We start from the raw sequence: 18,819 nt of genomic DNA on the forward strand, positions 1-18,819 counted from the left end.
GGACTTCTTGAAGGCCACCAGCATGGCCCAGATCATCTCTGTGCCCCGGCCTTTGGCAGCTTCCAGGTCCCTCTGGGAAGACCCTTGGGTGGGACCCCAGGTGAGACCTCAGGATGGGACCCATCAAGGGTCTCCCCTGCCCCATGTGAGGAGGAGTTTAGGACTTAGTGAAGGCCACCAGCACGGTCCAGATCATCTCTGTGTTCCTGCCTTTGGCACCTTCCAGGTCCAAGTCCTTCTGGGGACAGGGTTCCCCTTGATGGGACCCATCAATGATCTCCCCCACACCATGTATGGTGGGGTTTAGGACTTATTGAAGGCCACCAGCATGGCCCAGATCATCTCTGTGCCCCGGCCTTTGGCAGCTTCCAGGTCCCTCTGGGAAGACCCTTGGGTGGGACCCCATGATGGGACCCACCAAGGAGAGCTTTTAGGACTTATTGAAGGCCACCAACATGGCCCAGATCATCTCTGTGGCCCTGCCTTTGTCACCTTCCAAGTCCTTCTGGGGAGAGAGGTCCCCTTGATAGGACCCCATGTGGGGTGTGGAGTCCCCTTGATGGGACCCATCAAGGATCTCCCCCACACCATGTGAGGAGTGTTTAGGACTTCTTGAAGGCCACCAGCATGGCCCAGATCATCTCTGTGCCCCGGCCCTTGGCAGCTTCCAGGTCCAGGTCCCTCTGGGGAGACCCCAGGGTGGGACCCCAGGTGGGACCTCAGGATGGGACCCATCAAGGGTCTCCCCTGCCCCATGTGAGGAGTGTTTAGAACTTCTTGAAGGCCACCAGCATGGCCCAGATCATCTCTGTGTTCCTGCCTTTGTCACCTTTCAGGTCCAAGTCCTTCTGGGGAGTGGGTTGCCCTTGATGGGACCCATCAATGATCTCCCCCACACCATGTATGGTGGGGTTTAGGACTTTTTGAAGGCCACCAGCATGGCCCAGATCATCTCTGTGCCTTTCCCCTCAGCACCTTCCAAGTCCAGGTTCTTCTGGGGAGACCCCAGGGTGGAACCCCCATGATGGGACCCACCAAGGAGAGCTTTTAGGACTTATTGAAGGCCACCAACATGGTCCAGATCATCTCTGTGGCCATGCCTTTGGCACCTTCAAGGTCCAAGTCCTTCTGGGGACAGGGTTCCCCTTGATGGGACCCATCAAGGATCTCTCCCACCTGACGTGAGGAGTGTTTAGGACTTCTTGAAGGCCACCAGCATGGCCCAGATCATCTCTGTGCCTTTCCCCTTAGCACCTTCCAAGTCCAGGTTCTTCTGGGGAGACCCCAGGGTGGAACCCCATGATGGGGTTTTAGGACCAAGGAGAGCTTTTAGGACTTAGTGAAGGCCACCAGCACGGCCCAGATCATCTCTGTGCCCCGGCCTTTGACAGCTTCCAGGTCCAGGTCCCTCTGGGAAGACCCTTGGGTGGGACCCCAGGTGAGACCTCAGGATGGGACCCATCAAGGGTCTCCCCTGCCCCATGTGAGGAGGGGTTTAGAACTTCTTGAAGGCCACCAGCATGGCCCAGATCATCTCTGTTGCCCTGCCTTTGGCAGCTTCCAGGTCCAAGTCCTTCTAGGGAGAGGGTTCCCCTTGATAGGACCCATCAATGATCTCCCCCATCCCATGTATGGTGGGGTTTAGGACTTATTGAAGGCCACCAACATGGCCCAGATCATGTCTGTGGCCATGCCTTTGTCACCTTTCAGGTCCAAGTCCTTCTAGGGAGAGGGTTCCCCCTGATAGGACCCCATGTAGGGTGTGGAGTCCCCTTGATGGGACCCATCAAGGATTTCCCCCACATCATGTGAGGAGTGTTTAGGACTTCTTGAAGGCCACCAGCATGGCCCAGATCATCTCTGTGCCTTTCCCCTTAGCACCTTCCAAGTCCAGGTTCTTCTGGGGAGACCCTTGGGTGGGACCCCAGGTGGGACCTCAGGATGGGACCCATCAAGGGTCTCCCCTGCCCCATGTGAGGAGTGTTTAGGACTTCTTGAAGGCCACCAGCATGGCCCAGATCATCTCTGTGCCCCGGCCTTTGGCAGCTTCCAGGTCCAGGTCCCTCTGGGGAGACCCCAGGGTGGAACCCCATGATGGGACCCACCAAGGAGAGCTTTTAGGACTTATTGAAGGCCACCAACATGGCCCAGATCATCTCTGTGGCCATGCCTTTGTCACCTTCCAGGTCCAGGTCCCTCTGGGAAGACCCTTGGGTGGGACCCCAGGTGAGACCTCAGGATGGGACCCATCAAGGGTCTCCCCTGCCCCATGTGAGGAGGGGTTTAGGACTTCTTGAAGGCCACCAGCATGGCCCAGATCATCTCTGTGCCCTGGCCTTTGGCAGCTTCCAGGTCCAGGTCCCTCTGGGGAGACCCCAGGGTGGAACCCCATGATGGGACCCACCAAGGAGAGCTTTTAGGACTTATTGAAGGCCGCCAGCACGGCCCAGATCATCTCCATGCCCTTGCCCTTGGCAGCCTCCACCTCAGGGTCCATATCCAGCAGGTCCTTGGTCCTGTTCATGGCCACGTCGTACTTGTCGTCGGCCAGGCTGGCGAAAACGTTCTCCAGCACGTCCGAGGCGTGGGCCAGCACCAGCAGGGCCAGGGTCCTGCGCTCCATGCGCTGCGGCTCGTTGACCCAACGCTCCAGGACGCTCTCCTGGAGCCTCTTGAGCAGGCGCTGCTTCTCGGAGGCGTTGCACACGGGGTGCGTGGTCATGTCGAAGAGCAGGAAGTTCTGCTTCTCCGTGGTCAGGATGCCCTTCTCCACCAGGGCCTTGGCCAGGCGCTCGCGCACGTTGCGCAGCTGGTACTGCAGCTTGAAGGGGTTCCAGGTCTCTCCTGAGGGACAGCAGGCTCTGGTCAAGGTGTGTTTGCCAATCCCAACGTGCTTCCACCCCTCCATGGTGTCCTGCATGGACACTGGGCTCTGAGGTCCAAGATTTCCACCAAGCTCCCAACCCAGAAAATCCTTCTCTGCCCCCACATTCAGCCTTCTCCTGCTCTCCTCATCTCCAGGGATCCACAGCCAGGCCAAGGAGGCTCTGGTCAAGGTTTGTTTCCCAATCCCAACGTCCTTCCACCCTTCCATGATGTCCTGCATGGACACCTGGCCCTGCCAAAGGAGCTCTGAGGTCCAAAATTTCCACCAAGCTCCCAACCCAGAAAATTCTGCCCACATTCAACCTTCTCCTGCTCTCCTCATCTCCATGGACCTCCAGGGATCTCCAGGGATCCACAACCAGGCCAAGGAGACTCTGCTCAAGGTTTCCTTCCCAATCCCAACATGGTTCCATCCTTCCATGGTGTCCTGCATGGACACCTGGCTCTGCCACAGGAGCTCTGAGGTCCAAGATTTCCACCAAGCTCCCAACCCAGAAAATCCTTCTCTGGTCCCACATTCAACCTTCTCCTGCTCTCCCCATCTCCAGGGACCTCCAGGGATCTCCAGGGATCCACAGCCAGGTCAAGGAGGCTCTGGTCAAGCTTTGCTTCCCAATCCCAACGTCCTTCCACCCTTCCATGATGTCCTGCATGGACACCTGGCTCTGATCCCTTGGTGGAACTCAGATCTTCCTGGTAAAGCTCCCAGTGGAGTTTTGAGGAGAAATCCCAGGAGATCTCCCCGGAGATCCCAGGGCAAATCCCTTCCCAAAGCCTCCTCCACCCATGGGTCACCCCAGGCTTGGTGAGGCCTCAGCATTTGGATCCCCCAAAATGCTTCCCAGGAGACCAAAATCCCATTAAGGATCTGGAAATCCTCCCAGGAGACCCAAATCTTATCTGAGATCCCCCAAAATCCTTCCCAGGAGATCCAAATCCCCCAAAATCCTTCCCAGGAGATCCAAATCCCACCTGGGATCCTCCAAAATCCTTCCCAGGAGATCCAAATCCCACCTGAGATCCTCCAAAATCCTTCCCAGGAGATCCAAATCCCACCTGGGATCCCCCAAAATCCTTCCCAGGAGACCCAAATCCCACCTGAGATCCCCCAAAATCCTTCCCAGGAGATCCAAATCCCACCTGGGATCCTCCAAAATCCTTCCCAGGAGACCCAAATCCCACCTGAGATCCCCCAAAATCCTTCCCAGGAGACCCAAATCCCACCTGAGATCCTCCAAAATCCTTCCCAGGAGATCCAAATCCCACCAAATCCCCCAAAATCCTTCCCAGGAGATCCAAATCCCACCTGAGATCCCCCAAAATCCTTCCCAAGAGATCCAAATCCCACCTGAGATCCTCCAAAATCCTTCCAGGAGATCCAAAATCCCACTGAGATCACCCAAAATCCTTCCCAAGAGATCCAAATCCCACCTGAGATCACCCAAAATCTTTCCCAGGAGATCCAAATCCCACCAAATCCCCCAAAATCCTTCCCAGGAGATCCAAATCCCACCTGAGATCCCCCAAAATCCTTCCCAGGAGATCCAAATCCCACCTGGGATCCCCCAAAATCCTTCCCAGGAGATCCAAATCCCACCTGAGATCCTCCAAAATCCTTCCCAGGAGACCCAAATCTTATCTGAGATCCCCAAAATCCTTCCCAGGAGATCCAAATCCCACCTGAGATCCTCCAAAATCCTTCCCAGGAGATCCAAATCCCACCTGGGATCCCCCAAAATCCTTCCCAGGAGATCCAAATCTTATCTGAGATCCCCCAAAATCCTTCCCAGGAGATCCAAATCCCACCTGGGATCCTCCAAAATCCTTCCCAGGAGACCCAAATCCCACCAGAGACCCCCCAAAATCCTTCCCAGGAGACCCAAATCCCACCAAATCCCCAAAATCCTTCCCAAGAGATCCAAATCCCACCTGGGATCCCCCAAAATCCTTCCCAGGAGACCCAAATCTTATCTGAGATCCCCCAAAATCCTTCCAGGAGATCCAAATCTTATCTGAGATCCTCCAAAATCCTTCCAGGAGATCCAAATCCCACCTGAGATCCTCCAAAATCCTTCCCAGGAGATCCAAATCCCACCTGAGATCCCCCAAAATCCTTCCCAGGAGATCCAAATCCCACCTGAGATCCTCCAAAATCCTTCCAGGAGATCCAAATCCCACCTGGGATCCCCCAAAATCCTTCCCAGGAGATCCAAATCCCACCTGAGATCCCCCAAAATCCTTCCCAGGAGATCCAAATCCCACCTGAGATCCCCCAAAATCCTTCCCAGGAGATCCAAATCCCACCTGAGATCCCCCAAAATCCTTCCCAGGAGATCCAAATCTTATCTGAGATCCCCAAAATCCTTCCCAGGAGATCCAAATCTTATCTGAGATCCCCAAAATCCTTCCCAAGAGATCCAAATATTATCTGAGATCCCCCAAAATCCTTCCCAGGAGATCCAAATCCCACCTGGGATCCCCCAAAATCCTTCCCAGGAGATCCAAATCCCACCTGAGATCCCCCAAAATCCTTCCCAGGAGATCCAAATCCCACCTGAGATCCTCCAAAATCCTCCAGTAGAACCTCCAAATTCTACCTGGACATCTAAATATCCCTCAGGGTGATCTGGGAAGGGAAATCAGGGAATCATGGACAGGCCTGGAGAGGGGTTTTGGAAGGATTTGAGGGTCCAGGGCTGTTTTGGGTTTCTCTAATCATCAGATCCTGGAGCTCTGGAAGCAGAGGGTGACCCTGGATGGATTTTGGTGGCTTTGGCTGGGTCTCAGGGATGTTTGGACAGCCCTGGAGAGGGGTTTTAGAGAGGGGTTTTGGAGGGATTTGAGAGTCCAGGGTGGTTTTGGGGTTCTCCTCTCTTTTTGGGGTTCCCTCACCACCACATCCCAGAGCTCTGGATGCAGAGGGTGATGCTGGACCTGGGATCCTGGATGAATTTTGGTGGCTTTGGCTGGGTCTGAAGGACATTTGGACAGCCCTGGAGAGGGTTTTGGAGGCTCCAGGTTGGTTTTGGGGTTTCCTCACCACCAGATCCTGCAGCTCTGGAAGCAGCTCTGGAATCCATCCCTGGATGGATTTTGGTGCTTTGGCTGGGTGCTGCAGCTCTGGATGCAGAGCATGACCCTGGATGGATTTTGGTGGCTCTCAGAGATGTTTGGACAGCCCTGGAGAGGGTTTTGGATGAGTTTGAGAATCCAGGTTGGTTCTGGGTTTCCCTCACCACCAGATCCCAGAGCTCTGCATGCAGAGAGGGACGCAAAGGATGACCCTGGATGAATTTTGGTGGCTTTGGCTGGGTCTGAAGGACATTTGGACACGCCTGGAGAGGGTTTTGGAGGCTCCAGGCTGGTTTTGGGGTTTCCTCACCACCAGATCCCAGAGCTCTGCATGCAGAGCATGACCCTGGATGGATCTTGGTGGCTCTCAGGGATGTTTGGACAGCCCTGGAGAGGGTTTTGCATGAGTTTGAGAATCCAGGTTGGTTTTGGGTTTCCCTCACTACCAGATCCTGGAGCTCTGGATGCAGAGGGTGACCCTGGATGGATTTTGGTGGCTTTGGCTGGGTCTCAGGGATGTTTGGACAGGCCTGGAGAGGGTTTTGGAGGCTCCAGGTTGGTTTTGGGGTTTCCTCACCACCAGATCCTGCAGCTCTGGAAGCAGAGGGTGACCCTGGATGGATTTTGGTGGCTTTGGCTGGGTCTGGGTGCTGCAGCTCTGGATGCAGAGCATGACCCTGGATGGATTTTGGTGGCTCTCAGGGATGTTTGGAGAGCACTGCAGAGGGGTTTTGGATGAGTTTGAGAATCCAGGCTGGTTTTGGGTTTCCCTCACCACCAGATCCCAGAGCTCTGCATGCAGAGGGTGAACCTGGATGGATTTTGGTGGCTTTGGCTGGGTCTGGGTCCTGGATCTATGGATGCAGAGAGGGACGCAAAGGGTGAACCTGGATGGATTTTGGTGGCTTTGGCTGGGTCTGAAGGACATTTGGACAGCCCTGGAGAGGATTTTGGAGGCTGCAGGCTGATTTTGGGGAATCCAGATTGGTTTTGGGTTTCCCTCACTACCAGATCCTGGAGCTCTGGATGCAGAGCATGACCCTGGATGGATTTTGGTGGCTTTGGCTGGGTCTGAAGGACATTTGGACAGCCCTGGAAAGGGTTTTGGAGGCTCCAGGTTGGTTTTGGGGTTCCCTCACCACCAGATCCTGGAGCTCTGGATGCAGAGGGTGACCCTGGATGGATTTTGGTGGCTTTGGCTGGGTCTGGGTCCTGGATCTCTGGATGCAGAGAGGGACGCAAAGGGTGACCCTGGATGGATTTTGGTGGCTTTGGCTGCATCTGAAGGACATTTGGACAGCCCTGGAGAGGGGTTTTGGATGAGTTTGAGAATCCAGGTTGGTTTTGGGGTTCCCTCACCACCAGATCCTGGAGCTCTGGATGCAGAGGGTGACCCTGGATGGATTTTGGTGGCTTTGGCTGGGTCCTGCAGCTCTGGATGCAGAGCATGACCCTGGATGGATTTTGGTGGCTTTGGCTGGGTCTCAGAGATGTTTGGAGAGCCCTGGAGAGGGGTTTTGGATGAGTTTGAGAATCCAGGTTGGTTTTGGGGTTCCCTCACCACCAGATCCCAGAGCTCTGCATGCAGAGGGTGAACCTGGATGGATTTTGGTGGCTTTGGCTGGGTCTGAAGGACATTTGGACAGCCCTGGAGAGGGTTTTGGAGGCTCCAGGCTGGTTTTGGGGTTCCCTCACCACCAGATCCTGGAGCTCTGGATGCAGAGGGTGACCCTGGATGGATTTTGGTGGCTTTGGCTGGATCTGGGTCCTGGATCTCTGCATGCAGAGCATGACCCTGGATGGATTTTGGTGGCTTTGGCTGGGTCTGGGTGCTGCAGCTCTGGAAGCAGAGCATGACCCTGGATGGATTTTGGTGGCTCTCAGGGATGTCTGGAGCCCTGCAGGGAGCTGGGGTGGTGGAATCTCCAGCAGGCCCTACCAGTGAGCAGCTCGATCCAGGTCTGCACCGTCTCTGCCGTCTCTGTGGCCTTGATGTGCCTGAGGGTCTCATCCAGCAGCACATCCCCAGTGGGAGCGTCCGACTTCAGCAGCACCTGGCAGAATATCAGCAAATTGTAAATTGGTGTCATTATTACAAAATATTACATTATTATAATTATATAATATTATATATTATATATTATATTATATCAGTTTATTAATAATATATAGTAATATATTATTATATAATATACAATAATATAATAGTCTATCAATATTATACTCTTGCAATAATATATTATATATATAAATAAAATATATAATATATATTATATACACATTAATATATTATATATAATGTTAAACATATTATAATTATTATTATATATTATTATACATAATAATTAAATATATATTATTTATTTTATATAATAGATTATATTTATATATTATATATTAATATATAATAATATATATTAGCATATAATAATATAAAATAATATAAAATAATATAATAGTCTATTAATATTATAGTATTGTAATAATATATATTTTTATAATATACAGTATATATTTATATATAATATAATATATATAGATATTATAATTAATATGTATATTATTAATTATAATATACATATTAATAATAATATATTTAAAATAATATATTTAATTATTATATATAATAATTAAACCTATAATATATTAATATAGTAATATATATAATAATATATAATAATATAATAATTATAATATATTAATATATACTATATATTAATATATAAAATAATAAATAGAAATAATACATAATATATTATATATTATTATTATATAATATATAATAATATAATAGTCTTAAATACTATACCATTGTAATTTTATATAATTATTCTATGCTATTGTAGCTATAATTAATATAAGAGTCTATTAATAATACAGACTATTATAATACTGTAATTTTGCGTCATTATTATAGAATAATATAATAACATTATAGAATATGTATATTATTTACTTTATTCTATTATCTACTAACTTTAAGTTATTATTTATTTATTACTTATTTATTATTTGTTTAATATTTATTTTATTTATTTATTATTTATTTATTATTTGTTTAATATTTATTTTATTTATTTATTATTTATTTATTTTTATTTACTATTTTCCCATTTTCCCAAGACACCGAACCCGTTTCCCACAGCCCCAGCAGCCTGACCTTCCTCTCCAGCAGCCTGACCTTATTTATTATTTATTTAATTTTATTTATTATTTTTATTTCATTCTTTTTCCGTTTCCCGCACCCCCCAGCAGCCTGACCTTATTTATTATTTATTTAATTTTATTTATTATTTTTATTTCATTCTTTTTCCGTTCCCCACCCCCCCAGCAGCCTGACCTTCCTCTCCAGCAGCCTGACCTTATTTATTATTTATTTAATTTTATTTATTTATTTATTTATTATTTTTATTTCACTCTTTTTCCGTTTCCCACCCCCCCAGCAGCCTGACCTTATTTATTATTTATTTAATTTTATTTATTATTTTTATTTCATTCTTTTCCCGTTCCCCACCCCCCAGCAGCCTGACCTTCCTCTCCAGCAGCCTCCTCCTCCTGAGGGCGGGCGGCTCCAGGCGGATGCGGCCCCGCAGCGCCAGCTCGATCAGGATCCCGCCCCGCAGCCCCGACGAGATGCAGTCGTTCCAGAACGAGGTGTAGCCCTGGGACACACGGCAGGGATTCAATCTGTGCTCTCTGCGCAATGGCAGGGATTCAATCTGTGCTCTCTGCGCAATGGCAGGGATTCAATCTGTGCTCTCTGCGCTTCTCGGCCCTGCTGGGCGGCTGGGATCCTGCCCGGGAGTCTCCCCAAAGCTTCCACAATTCCACATTTCCCTGCTCCTGTCTCTAAACCTTTCCACATTTCCACATTTCGCTGCTTCCTTCTCTAAACCTTCCCAGATTTCCACATTTCCCTGCTCCTCTCTCCAAACCTTCCCACATTTCCCAGCTCCTGTCTCCAAACCTCTCCACATTCCCCTGCTCCTCTCTCTCCAAACCTTCCCAAACTTCCCTGCTCTTGTCTTTGCTCCTTTCTCTCCAAACCCTCCCAGATTTCCAGATTTCCCTGTTCCTGTCTCTAAACCTTTCCACATTTCCCTGCTCCTGTCTCTAAACCTTCCCACATTTCCACATTTCTCTGCTCCTTTCTTTCTAAACCTTTCCAGATTTCCCAGCTCCTGTCTCTCCAAAGCTTCCCAATTTCCAGATTCCCCTGCTCCTCTCTCCAAAGCTTCCCACATTTCCCTGCTCCTGTCTCTAAACCTTTCCACATTTCCCTGCTCCCGTCTCCAAACCCTCCCACATTTCCACATTTCCCCCTGTTACACGCCCAAATCTTTCCAGATTTCCCTCTCCTTTCTCTCCAAACCTTCCAGATTTCCATTTCCCTGCTCCTTTCTCTCCAAATCTCCCAGATTTCCATTTCCCTGCTCCTTTCTCTCCAAATCTTCCCAAATTTCCCTGCTCCTCTCTCCAAGACTTCCCAGATTTCCACATTTCCCTGCTCCTGTCTCCAAACCTTTCCACATTTTCCTGCACCCTTCTCTCCAAACCTTCCCAGATTCCTGTTCCTGTCTCTTTCCTAAACTTTCCACATTTCCCTGCTCCTTCTCTCCAAACCTTCCACATTTCCTTCCTCCTTCTCTCAAACCTTTCCACATTTCCACATTTCCCTGCTCCTTCTTTCTAAACCTTTCCAGACTTCCTGCTCCTGTCTCTCCAAGCTTCCCAATTTCCACATTTCCCTGCTCCTTTCTTTCAAATTTTCTTCCCAAATTTCCCTGCTCCTGTCTCTAAACCCCCACATTTCCACATTTCCCTGTTCCTTTCTCTAAACCTTCCCACATTTCCCTGTTCCCGTGCCCAAACCTTCCCAAATTCTCTTCCTCCTTTCTCTCCAAACCTTCCCAGATTTCCATTTCCCTGCTCCTTTCTCTCTAAATCTTCCCAAATTTCCCTGCTCCTCTCTCCAAACCTTCCCTCCCTTTCTGCTGCTCTTTTGGCTCTTTTTTCTTCCCTTTCTTCTCTTTTTCTCCTCCCTTTATGCTGCTTTTTTCCCTTTTTCTCACTTTTTTCCCTCCCTTTCTGCTCTTTCTTTCCTCCTTTTCTGCCCTTTTTTCTCCCTTCCTGCTGCTCTTTCTGCTGCTTTCTTTCCTCATTTTCTGCTGCTTTATTTCCTCCCTTTCTGCTCTTCTTTCCTCCCTTTCTGGTCTTTTTTTTTCCTCCTTTTCTGCTGCTTTCTTTCCTCCTTTTCTGCCCTTTTTCCCCCTCCCCTTCTGCTGCTCTTTCTGCTCTTTTTTTCCTCCCTTTCTGCTCTTTTTTTCCTTCCTTCCTGCTGCTTTCTTTCCTCCCTTTCTGCTCTTTTTTTCTCCTTTTCTGCTCCTTCTTTCCTCCGTTTCTGCTGATGGCTTTCTTCCCTTTCTGGTATTTTTTTTCCTCCTTTTCTGCCCTTTTTTCCCCTCCCCTTCTGCTGCTCTTTCTGCTCTTTTTTCCCTCCTTTTCTGTTCTTTTTTCCTTCCTTCCTGCTGCTTTCTTTTCTCCCTTTCTGCTGCTCTTTCTGCTCTTTTTTTCCTCCTTTTCTGCTCTTTTTTTCCTCCCTTCCTGCTGCTTTCTTTTCTCCCTTTCTGCTCTTTTTTTCCTCCCTTTCTGCTCCTTCTTTCCTCCCTTTCTGCTGATGGCTTTCTTCCCTTTCTGGTCTTTTTTTTTCTCCTTTTCTGCCCTTTTTTCCCCTCCCCTTCTGCTGCTCTTTCTGGTTTTTTTTTCCCCTCCCTTTCTGTTCTTTTTTCCTTCCTTCCTGCTGCTTTCTTTTCTCCCTTTCTGCTGCTCTTTCTGCTCTTTTTTCCCTCCCTTTCTGCTCCTTCTTTCCTCCCTTTCTGCCTTTTTTCTCCCTCCTTTTCTGCTCCTTCTTTCCTCCCTTCCTGCTGCTCTTTCTCTGGATGGAAAACAAGGATGGAAGGACCTGAAATCCACCAGGAACCTACAGAAAAAGTGAAAAATCCTTCCCAAAGCCAACAGGCTGGGCACTCCCCAGGGCTGAATTCCCATCCCCTGTGGCTCTGTTTGAGCAGGACAGAGAACCATCAAATAAATGAAGATTTTTATTTGCTTTTCTCCACTTCCTTGTGCAGGAACACAAAGCAACCTTTCATCCCCTGCCCTCCTGGTTTCCTTTCCTGGATTTTGCTCCTGGCTTTTACAAACAAGTTCTCCAGGAAAGGGTGTGAAGATGGGCAAAGGTTTCAATTTCCTGGCCTCAAGGGCACGTTAACCCCTAGGAAATTTGAAATTCCAAAGCTCCTGGGTTATTTTCCAGCTTGGAAAATAAAAGCCAGCCTGGTTTGCAGCCACAAGGACAGACTGGTACTTTAAATAATGAAATCACACCGTGAGCTGATGGAATTTGGCAAAAATCATCTTGTTTTTGATGCCCAGCCATCAAAGCAGGAGTGAACACCTGAGCTGTGGAAACAGAGCCCAGCTCAGGGCCAGGCTGCTGCTGCCTCTGCTTGTGAGCTACAGGAATGTGGAAGGACAGGATGGAATCATAATAAATAAATAAATAAATAAAAAAGGTAAAGTTTGACAAGGTTTTTTCCCCTGTTTGTTGTGCTCTGCCAGGTTCCTGGTGGCTCAAGGGCTGTTCCCAGCACACATTAACCAACAACACCAAACACAGCCCAGGAGAAAAGCAATCCATGGCACCCCACTCCCAGGCTGCTGTCAAATATCAAATATTTGCTCCAGATTATTTGCATTGTGTTCCCTGAGCTGCTGCCACTTCCCAGTTGGTTCCAAGATCTGATCTGGGGCTCTGGAACAGCCCCAGCCCTTTCACTGTCACAGCTCAGCCCTGCTGGGAAGAAGGTTCTGGAAGCTCACAGTGGTTTCATTCCAGCCCTGAGGGAGGAAGAGGATGAAGAGGAAGAGGAAATCCACCTCAGCTCCTCAGGGTGGGAGACACAGGAATCACGGAATGGTTACAGATGGAAAAGATCTCCACGTGACCAAAGTGGGTTCCTGGAGCTGCAAAGCCTCTCTAGAAGCTTCTGCTCTGCCACTGCCACCCCAAAAAGCCTAAACCTTCTCTAAACCTTCCCAGATTTCCATTTCCCTGCTCCTCTCCCCAAAGCTCCCCACATTTCCACATTTCCCTGCTCCTTTCTCTCCAAACCTTCCCACATTTCCACATTTCCCTGCTCCTGTCTCTCTAAACCTTCCCACATTTCTCTCCTCCTTTCTCTAAACCTTCCCACATTTCTCTCCTCCTTTCTCTCCAAACCCTCCCAGATTTCCAAATTTCCCTGCTCCTGTCTCCAAACCTTTCCACATTTCCCTGCTCCTGTCTCTAAACCTTCCCAGATTTCCACATTTCCCTGCTCCTTTCTTTCTAAACCTTTCCAGATCTCCCAGCTCCTGTCTCTCCAAAGCTTCCCAGATTTCCACATTTCCCTGCTCCTTTCTCTCCAAATCTTCCCAAACTTCCCTGCTCCTGTCTCTCCAAGACTTCCCAGATTTCCACATTTCGCTGCTTCCTTCTCTAAACCTTCCCACATTTCCACATTTCCCTGCTCCTGTCTCTCTAAACCTTCCCACATTTCTCTCCTCCTTTCTCTCCAAACCCTCCCAGATTTCCACATTTCCCTGCTCCTTTCTTTCTAAACCTTTCCAGATTTCCCAGCTCCTGTCTCTCCAAAGCTTCCCAATTTCCACATTTCCCTGCTCCTTTCTCTCCAAATCTTCCCAAATTTCCCTGCTCCTGTCTCTCCAAAGCTTCCCAGATTTCCACATTTCCCTGTTCCTTTCTCTAAACCTTCCCACATTTCCCTGTTCCCATGCCCAAATCTTTCCAGATTTCCCTCCTCCTTTCTCTCCAAACCTTCCCAGATTTCCATTTCCCTGCTCCTTTCTCTCCAAATCTTCCCAAATTTCCCTGCTCCTGTCTCTCCAAACCTTCCCACATTTCCACATTTCCCTGCTCCTCTCTCTAAACCTTCCCACATTTCTCTCCTCCTTTCTCTCCAAACCCTCCCAGATTTCCACATTTCCCTGCTCCTTTCTTTCTAAACCTTTCCAGATTTCCCAGCTCCTGTCTCTCCAAAGCTTCCCAATTTCCAGATTCCCCTGCTCCTCTCTCCAAACCTTTCCACAATTCCCTGCTCCTCTCTCCAAACCTTCCCACATTTCCACATTTCCCTGCTCCTTTCTCTCCAAATCTTCCCAAATTTCCCTGCTCCTGTCTCTCCAAGACTTCCCAGATTTCCACATTTCCCTGCTCCTTTCTCTCCAAATCTTCCCAAATTTCCCTGCTCCTGTCTCTCCAAGACTTCCCAGATTTCCACATTTCCCTGCTCCTTTCTCTAAACCTTCCCACATTTCCACATTTCCCTGCTCCTGTCTAAACCTTCCCACATTTCTCTCCTCCTTTCTCTCCAAACCCTCCCAGATTTCCACATTTCCCTGCTCCTTTCTTTCTAAACCTTTCCACAATTCCCTGCTCCTCTCTCCAAACCTTCCCAGATTTCCACATTTCCCTGCTCCTTTCTTTGTAAATCTTCCCAAATTTCCCTGCTCCGGTCTCTCCAAAGCTTCCCAATTTCCACATTTCCCTGTTCCTTTCTCTAAACCTTCCCACATTTCCACATTTCCCTGCTCCTGTCTCTCTAAACCTTCCCACATTTCTCTCCTCCTTTCTCTCCAAACCCTCCCAGATTTCCACATTTCCCTGCTCCTTTCTCTCCAAACCTTCCCAAATTTCCCTGCTCCTGTCTCTAAACCTTCCCAGATTTCCACATTTCCCTGCTCCTTTCTCTCCAAATCTTCCCAAATTTCCCTGCTCCTGTCTCTCCAAGACTTCCCAGATTTCCACATTTCCCTGCTTCCTTCTCTAAACCTTCCCACATTTCCACATTTCCCTGCTCCTGTCTAAACCTTCCCACATTTCTCTCCAAACCTTCCCACATTTCCACATTTCTCTGCTCCTTTCTTTCTAAACCTTTCCAGATCTCCCAGTTCCTGTCTCTCCAAAGCTTCCCAGATTTCCACATTTCCCTGCTCCTTTCTCTAAACCTTGGGCACCTGGTTGGCTTCCCCTGGTCTGCAATTCCCCATCCACTCACCAGGAACAGCAGAGTTTGGAACTGTGGGATGGTTTGGCTTGGAAGGGACCTTAAAGATCAACAGATCCCATTCCATGGCTGCTCATCCAAGCGGGCCTGGGCCACTCCCAGGGATGGGGCAGCCATGGAACACCCTGGGCCAGGGCCTCACCACCCTCCCAGGCAAAGATCTCCCCAGGCTGATGCAGGAGAGGGATGCAGGGCTGAAATCAAGGCACGGGGACAGCTCAGAGAGCCCCACAGCAGGCAGAGCTGATAAACCAGTTCCTAGCAGCTGATAAGGACAAAGCAACTGAGCCCAGGGTGCCAGGCACACAGGAGGAGCTCCCACAGTGACATCCCCACCCAGAGGTGCCCATCCCCACCCCTGCCTGGCCCAGCAGAGGTGCAGCTCCTGCTCCCTGTCCATTGTGCCTGCCCACAGCTCCCAGCCCAGCTGGCTCTGCCCCTTCCCTCTGCTCTTTCCCCCACTGTTAAGGGTGTCCCCGTGTGCCAGCTGCTGCTTTGGGGCTGCAGAGGAGGAGGAAAGGATGTTCACCCTTTGATAAAGCAGCTGAGCTTCCTTCTACCCATGGATTCAGCCCTGGAAAAAACAACACCAACTCTGCTCTTCCTGTTCCCAAGGCAGAGCTGCTGGGACAGCATTATCCAGTGCACAGCTCAGCTTGCCATCTCCTGGCACAGGGAGCCCAGAGCAGCTGGACCATCCCTGGAAGTGTCCTGGACAGCAGCCTGGGATGGTGGGAGCTGTCCCTGTCCATGGTGAGGGTTGGGAACTGGATGAGCTTCACAGTCCCAATGCTCAATGCCATGGCTCAGTTGAGGTGTTGGACTCAATGATCTTTAAGATCTCTTCCAACCCAGTGATTCTGTGAATTCCATCCTACAATTCTGTGATTCTGAGCAGGTTCTGAGGGACAGCACTGAGAAGAACCCAATCCCATCCTTTCGGAGAGCCTGGAGCCCAGCCTGACCGCAGCACTGCCCCCAGGCTCACCTCCTTGTCCTTCAGGCCCAGGAGCAGCACCTCCTCCATGAGGGTCAGGCGGATGTCCTTGGAGTCATCGGGCTCGTCCTCGTTCAGCTCCCTGTCCGCAGCCTCCTCCTCGCCCTCGCCCTTCCTCTCGCAGCCCCGGCCCTCGGCCCGCCGGCCCCGGTGCGTCAGCGTCGTCATCTCCGGCTGCACGGGGGGCACGGGGGGCTGAGACCCCAGAGCCAAATCCTCTGCCCCAGACCCCCAGACCCAGAGCCAAACCCCCTTCCCCAGACCAAGAGGCGCTCATCCTTTCTGCCCCAGGATTTCCAGCTCCCCCAGACCCAAATCCCCTTCCCCAGAGCCAAACCCCCATCCCCAGATGCAAACCCCCATTCCCAGACCCCCAGACCCCAACACAAACCCCCTCCCCCATTCCCAGACCCCCAGACCCAGAGCCAAACCCCCACTCCCATTCCCAGACCAAGAGACGCTCATCCTTTCTGCCCTAGGATTTCCAGCTCCCCCAGACCCAAACCCCCTTCCCCAGAGCCAAAGCCCCACCCCCAAACCCTCTCCCCCATATGCAAACCCCCATTCCCAGACCCTGACACAAACCCCTTCCCCATCCCCAAACCCTCACCCCCAAATGCAAACCCCCATTTCCAGACCCCTAGACACAAACCCACTCCCCAGACCCACACCCATCCCCCAGAGCCAAACCCCTTCCCCAGACCAAGAGGCGCTCATCCCTCCTGCCCCAAGATTTCCAGCTCCCCCAGACCCCAATCCTCACCCCCAGACCCAAACTCAAACCCCCATTCCCAGACCAAGGGATGCTCCTACCACAGGATTTCCAGTTCCCCCAGACCCAAACCCTCTCCCCTAGTCCAAGGGACACTCGCTGCTCCCACCCGAGGATTTTCAGCTCCCCCAGACCCAAATCCCCTACCTCAGACCCAAACCCCAGACCCACCCCCGCTCCCAGACCAAGGGAGCTTGTCCCTCTACCCAGGATTTCCAGCTCCCCCAGACCCAAATCCCACCCCGACCAAACTCAAACCATTCCCAGACCCAGACCAAAATCCCTCACGCAGACCAAATCCCCTTCCCCAGACCAAGAGGCACTCATCCCTTCTGCCCCAGGATTTCCAGCTCCCCCATACCCAAATCCCCTTTCCCCTAGTCCAAGGGACACTCGCTGCTCCCACCCCAGGATCTTCAGCTCCCCCAGACCCAAACCCCTCCCTCGGAGCCAAACCCCCAGACCAAGAGAGGCGCACATCCTTCTACCCCAGGATTGATTTCCACTTCCCCTAGACCCAAATCCCCTCTCTTAGACCCAAACCCCCATTCCCAAACCCACACTCCCAGACCAAAGGACACTCCCACCCCAAGATTTCCAGCACCCCCAGACCCCCTCCCCCGCCCAAGGGGCTCTCATCCCTCCCCCCAGGGGTTCCCAGCTCCCCATTCCCGGGGCTGTCGGGGATCCCCTCTCCCCCCATCGCTGGGCCGGTCGCAGCCCAGGCTCTGAGGGAGGAGCAGCGGAGCCCCCGAGCCCCTGAGGCCGCACGGGCGGGTCCCGCACCTCCGGCAGCGTCCGGGGACGGCTCCATCCCACCGCCCCTGAGCCACCGGGCTCCGACCCCGGCCCGGTTCCGCCTCATCCCCCGGGATCCGTCCGACCCCTCACAGCCCTGCCGGCCTGCCTCATCCCCCGGCCCCGTCCCACCCCTCACAGCCCCTGCCCGGCCCTGCCTCATCCTCCCCGGGCTTCATCCCACCCCTCACAGCCCCTGCCCGGCCCTGCCTCACCCCCCCCGGGTTCCGTCCCACCCCTCACAGCCCCTGCCCGGCCCTGCCTCACTCCCCAGGCCCTGTCCCACCCCTCACAGCCCCTGCCCGGCCCTGCCTCATCCTCCCCGGGCTCCATCCCACCCCTCACAGCCCCTGCCCGGCCCTGCCTCATCCCCCGAGCTTCATCCCCCCCCTCACAGCCCCTGCCCGGCCCTGCCTCACCCCCCCGGGCTCCGTCCGACCCCTCACAGCCCCAGCCCGGCCCTGCCTCACTCCCCAGGCCCTGTCCCACCCTTCACAGCCCCAGCCCGGCTCTGCCTCATCCCCCGGGCTCCGTCCGACCCCTCACAGCCCCAGCCCGGCCCTGCCTCATCCCCCGGGCTCCGTCCGACCCCTCACAGCCCCTGCCCGGCCCTGCCTGATCCCCGGGCTCCGTCCCACCCCTCACAGCCCCTGCCCGGCCCTGCCTCATCCCCCAGGCTTCCGTCCCACCCCTCACGGCCCCTGCCCGGCCCTGCCTCACCCGGCTCCATCCCACCCCTCACAGGCCCTGCCTCATCCCCCGGGCTCCATCCCCCCCCTCACAGCCCCAGCCCGGCCCTGCCTCACCCCCCCCGGGCTCCGTCCCACCCCTCACGGCCCCGACCCGGCTCCATCCCAGCCCCCGGCCCAGCCCCGCTCCATCCCGCCCGCGGGTGAAGATCCGCCCCCCCATGAGGGTTGGGGGCTGCTAAAGCCCCCGCCCGCTGCTCCCCGCCCGGCCTCACCGCTGCCCGGCGGGTCCGTCCGCCCCGTTCCGCTCCGTTCCGGGGCCGCGGGCAGGAAAAGCCTCCGCGGGGCCGCCGCCGCTTCCTGGCCTCCGCTGGTCCCGCCCACGCCGCGGCTCTGACCAATGGGAGCCCGCGAGGGTCGGAGCAGCCAATGAGGGTGGCTCTGGTGGGTCAAGGGGCGGGACTTCCTACTGTCAGT

At 52.2% G+C, this 18,819-nt stretch overlaps 1 protein-coding gene across 1 annotated transcript; it reads right to left on the reverse strand.

Annotated features, from left to right (window-relative positions):
• Nucleotides 1-1,646: 1,646 nt before the first annotated feature.
• On the reverse strand, nt 1,647-18,740 carry GOLPH3L (golgi phosphoprotein 3 like). The gene is made up of 5 exons (XM_064732402.1): nt 18,618-18,740; nt 16,075-16,257; nt 9,489-9,620; nt 7,898-8,012; nt 1,647-2,844 (listed from the first exon to the last, which is right to left on the reverse strand). The coding sequence occupies exons 2-5, from the start codon at nt 16,249-16,251 to the stop codon at nt 2,417-2,419; spliced, it is 852 nt and encodes a 283-aa protein (XP_064588472.1). The 5' UTR covers nt 16,252-16,257; nt 18,618-18,740; the 3' UTR covers nt 1,647-2,416.
• Between the last annotated feature and the right edge of the window lie 79 nt (nt 18,741-18,819).

The sequence above is a fragment of the Zonotrichia leucophrys genome, chromosome 25 (genome assembly GCF_028769735.1).
Source record: "Zonotrichia leucophrys gambelii isolate GWCS_2022_RI chromosome 25, RI_Zleu_2.0, whole genome shotgun sequence".
NCBI lineage: Eukaryota > Metazoa > Chordata > Aves > Passeriformes > Passerellidae > Zonotrichia > Zonotrichia leucophrys.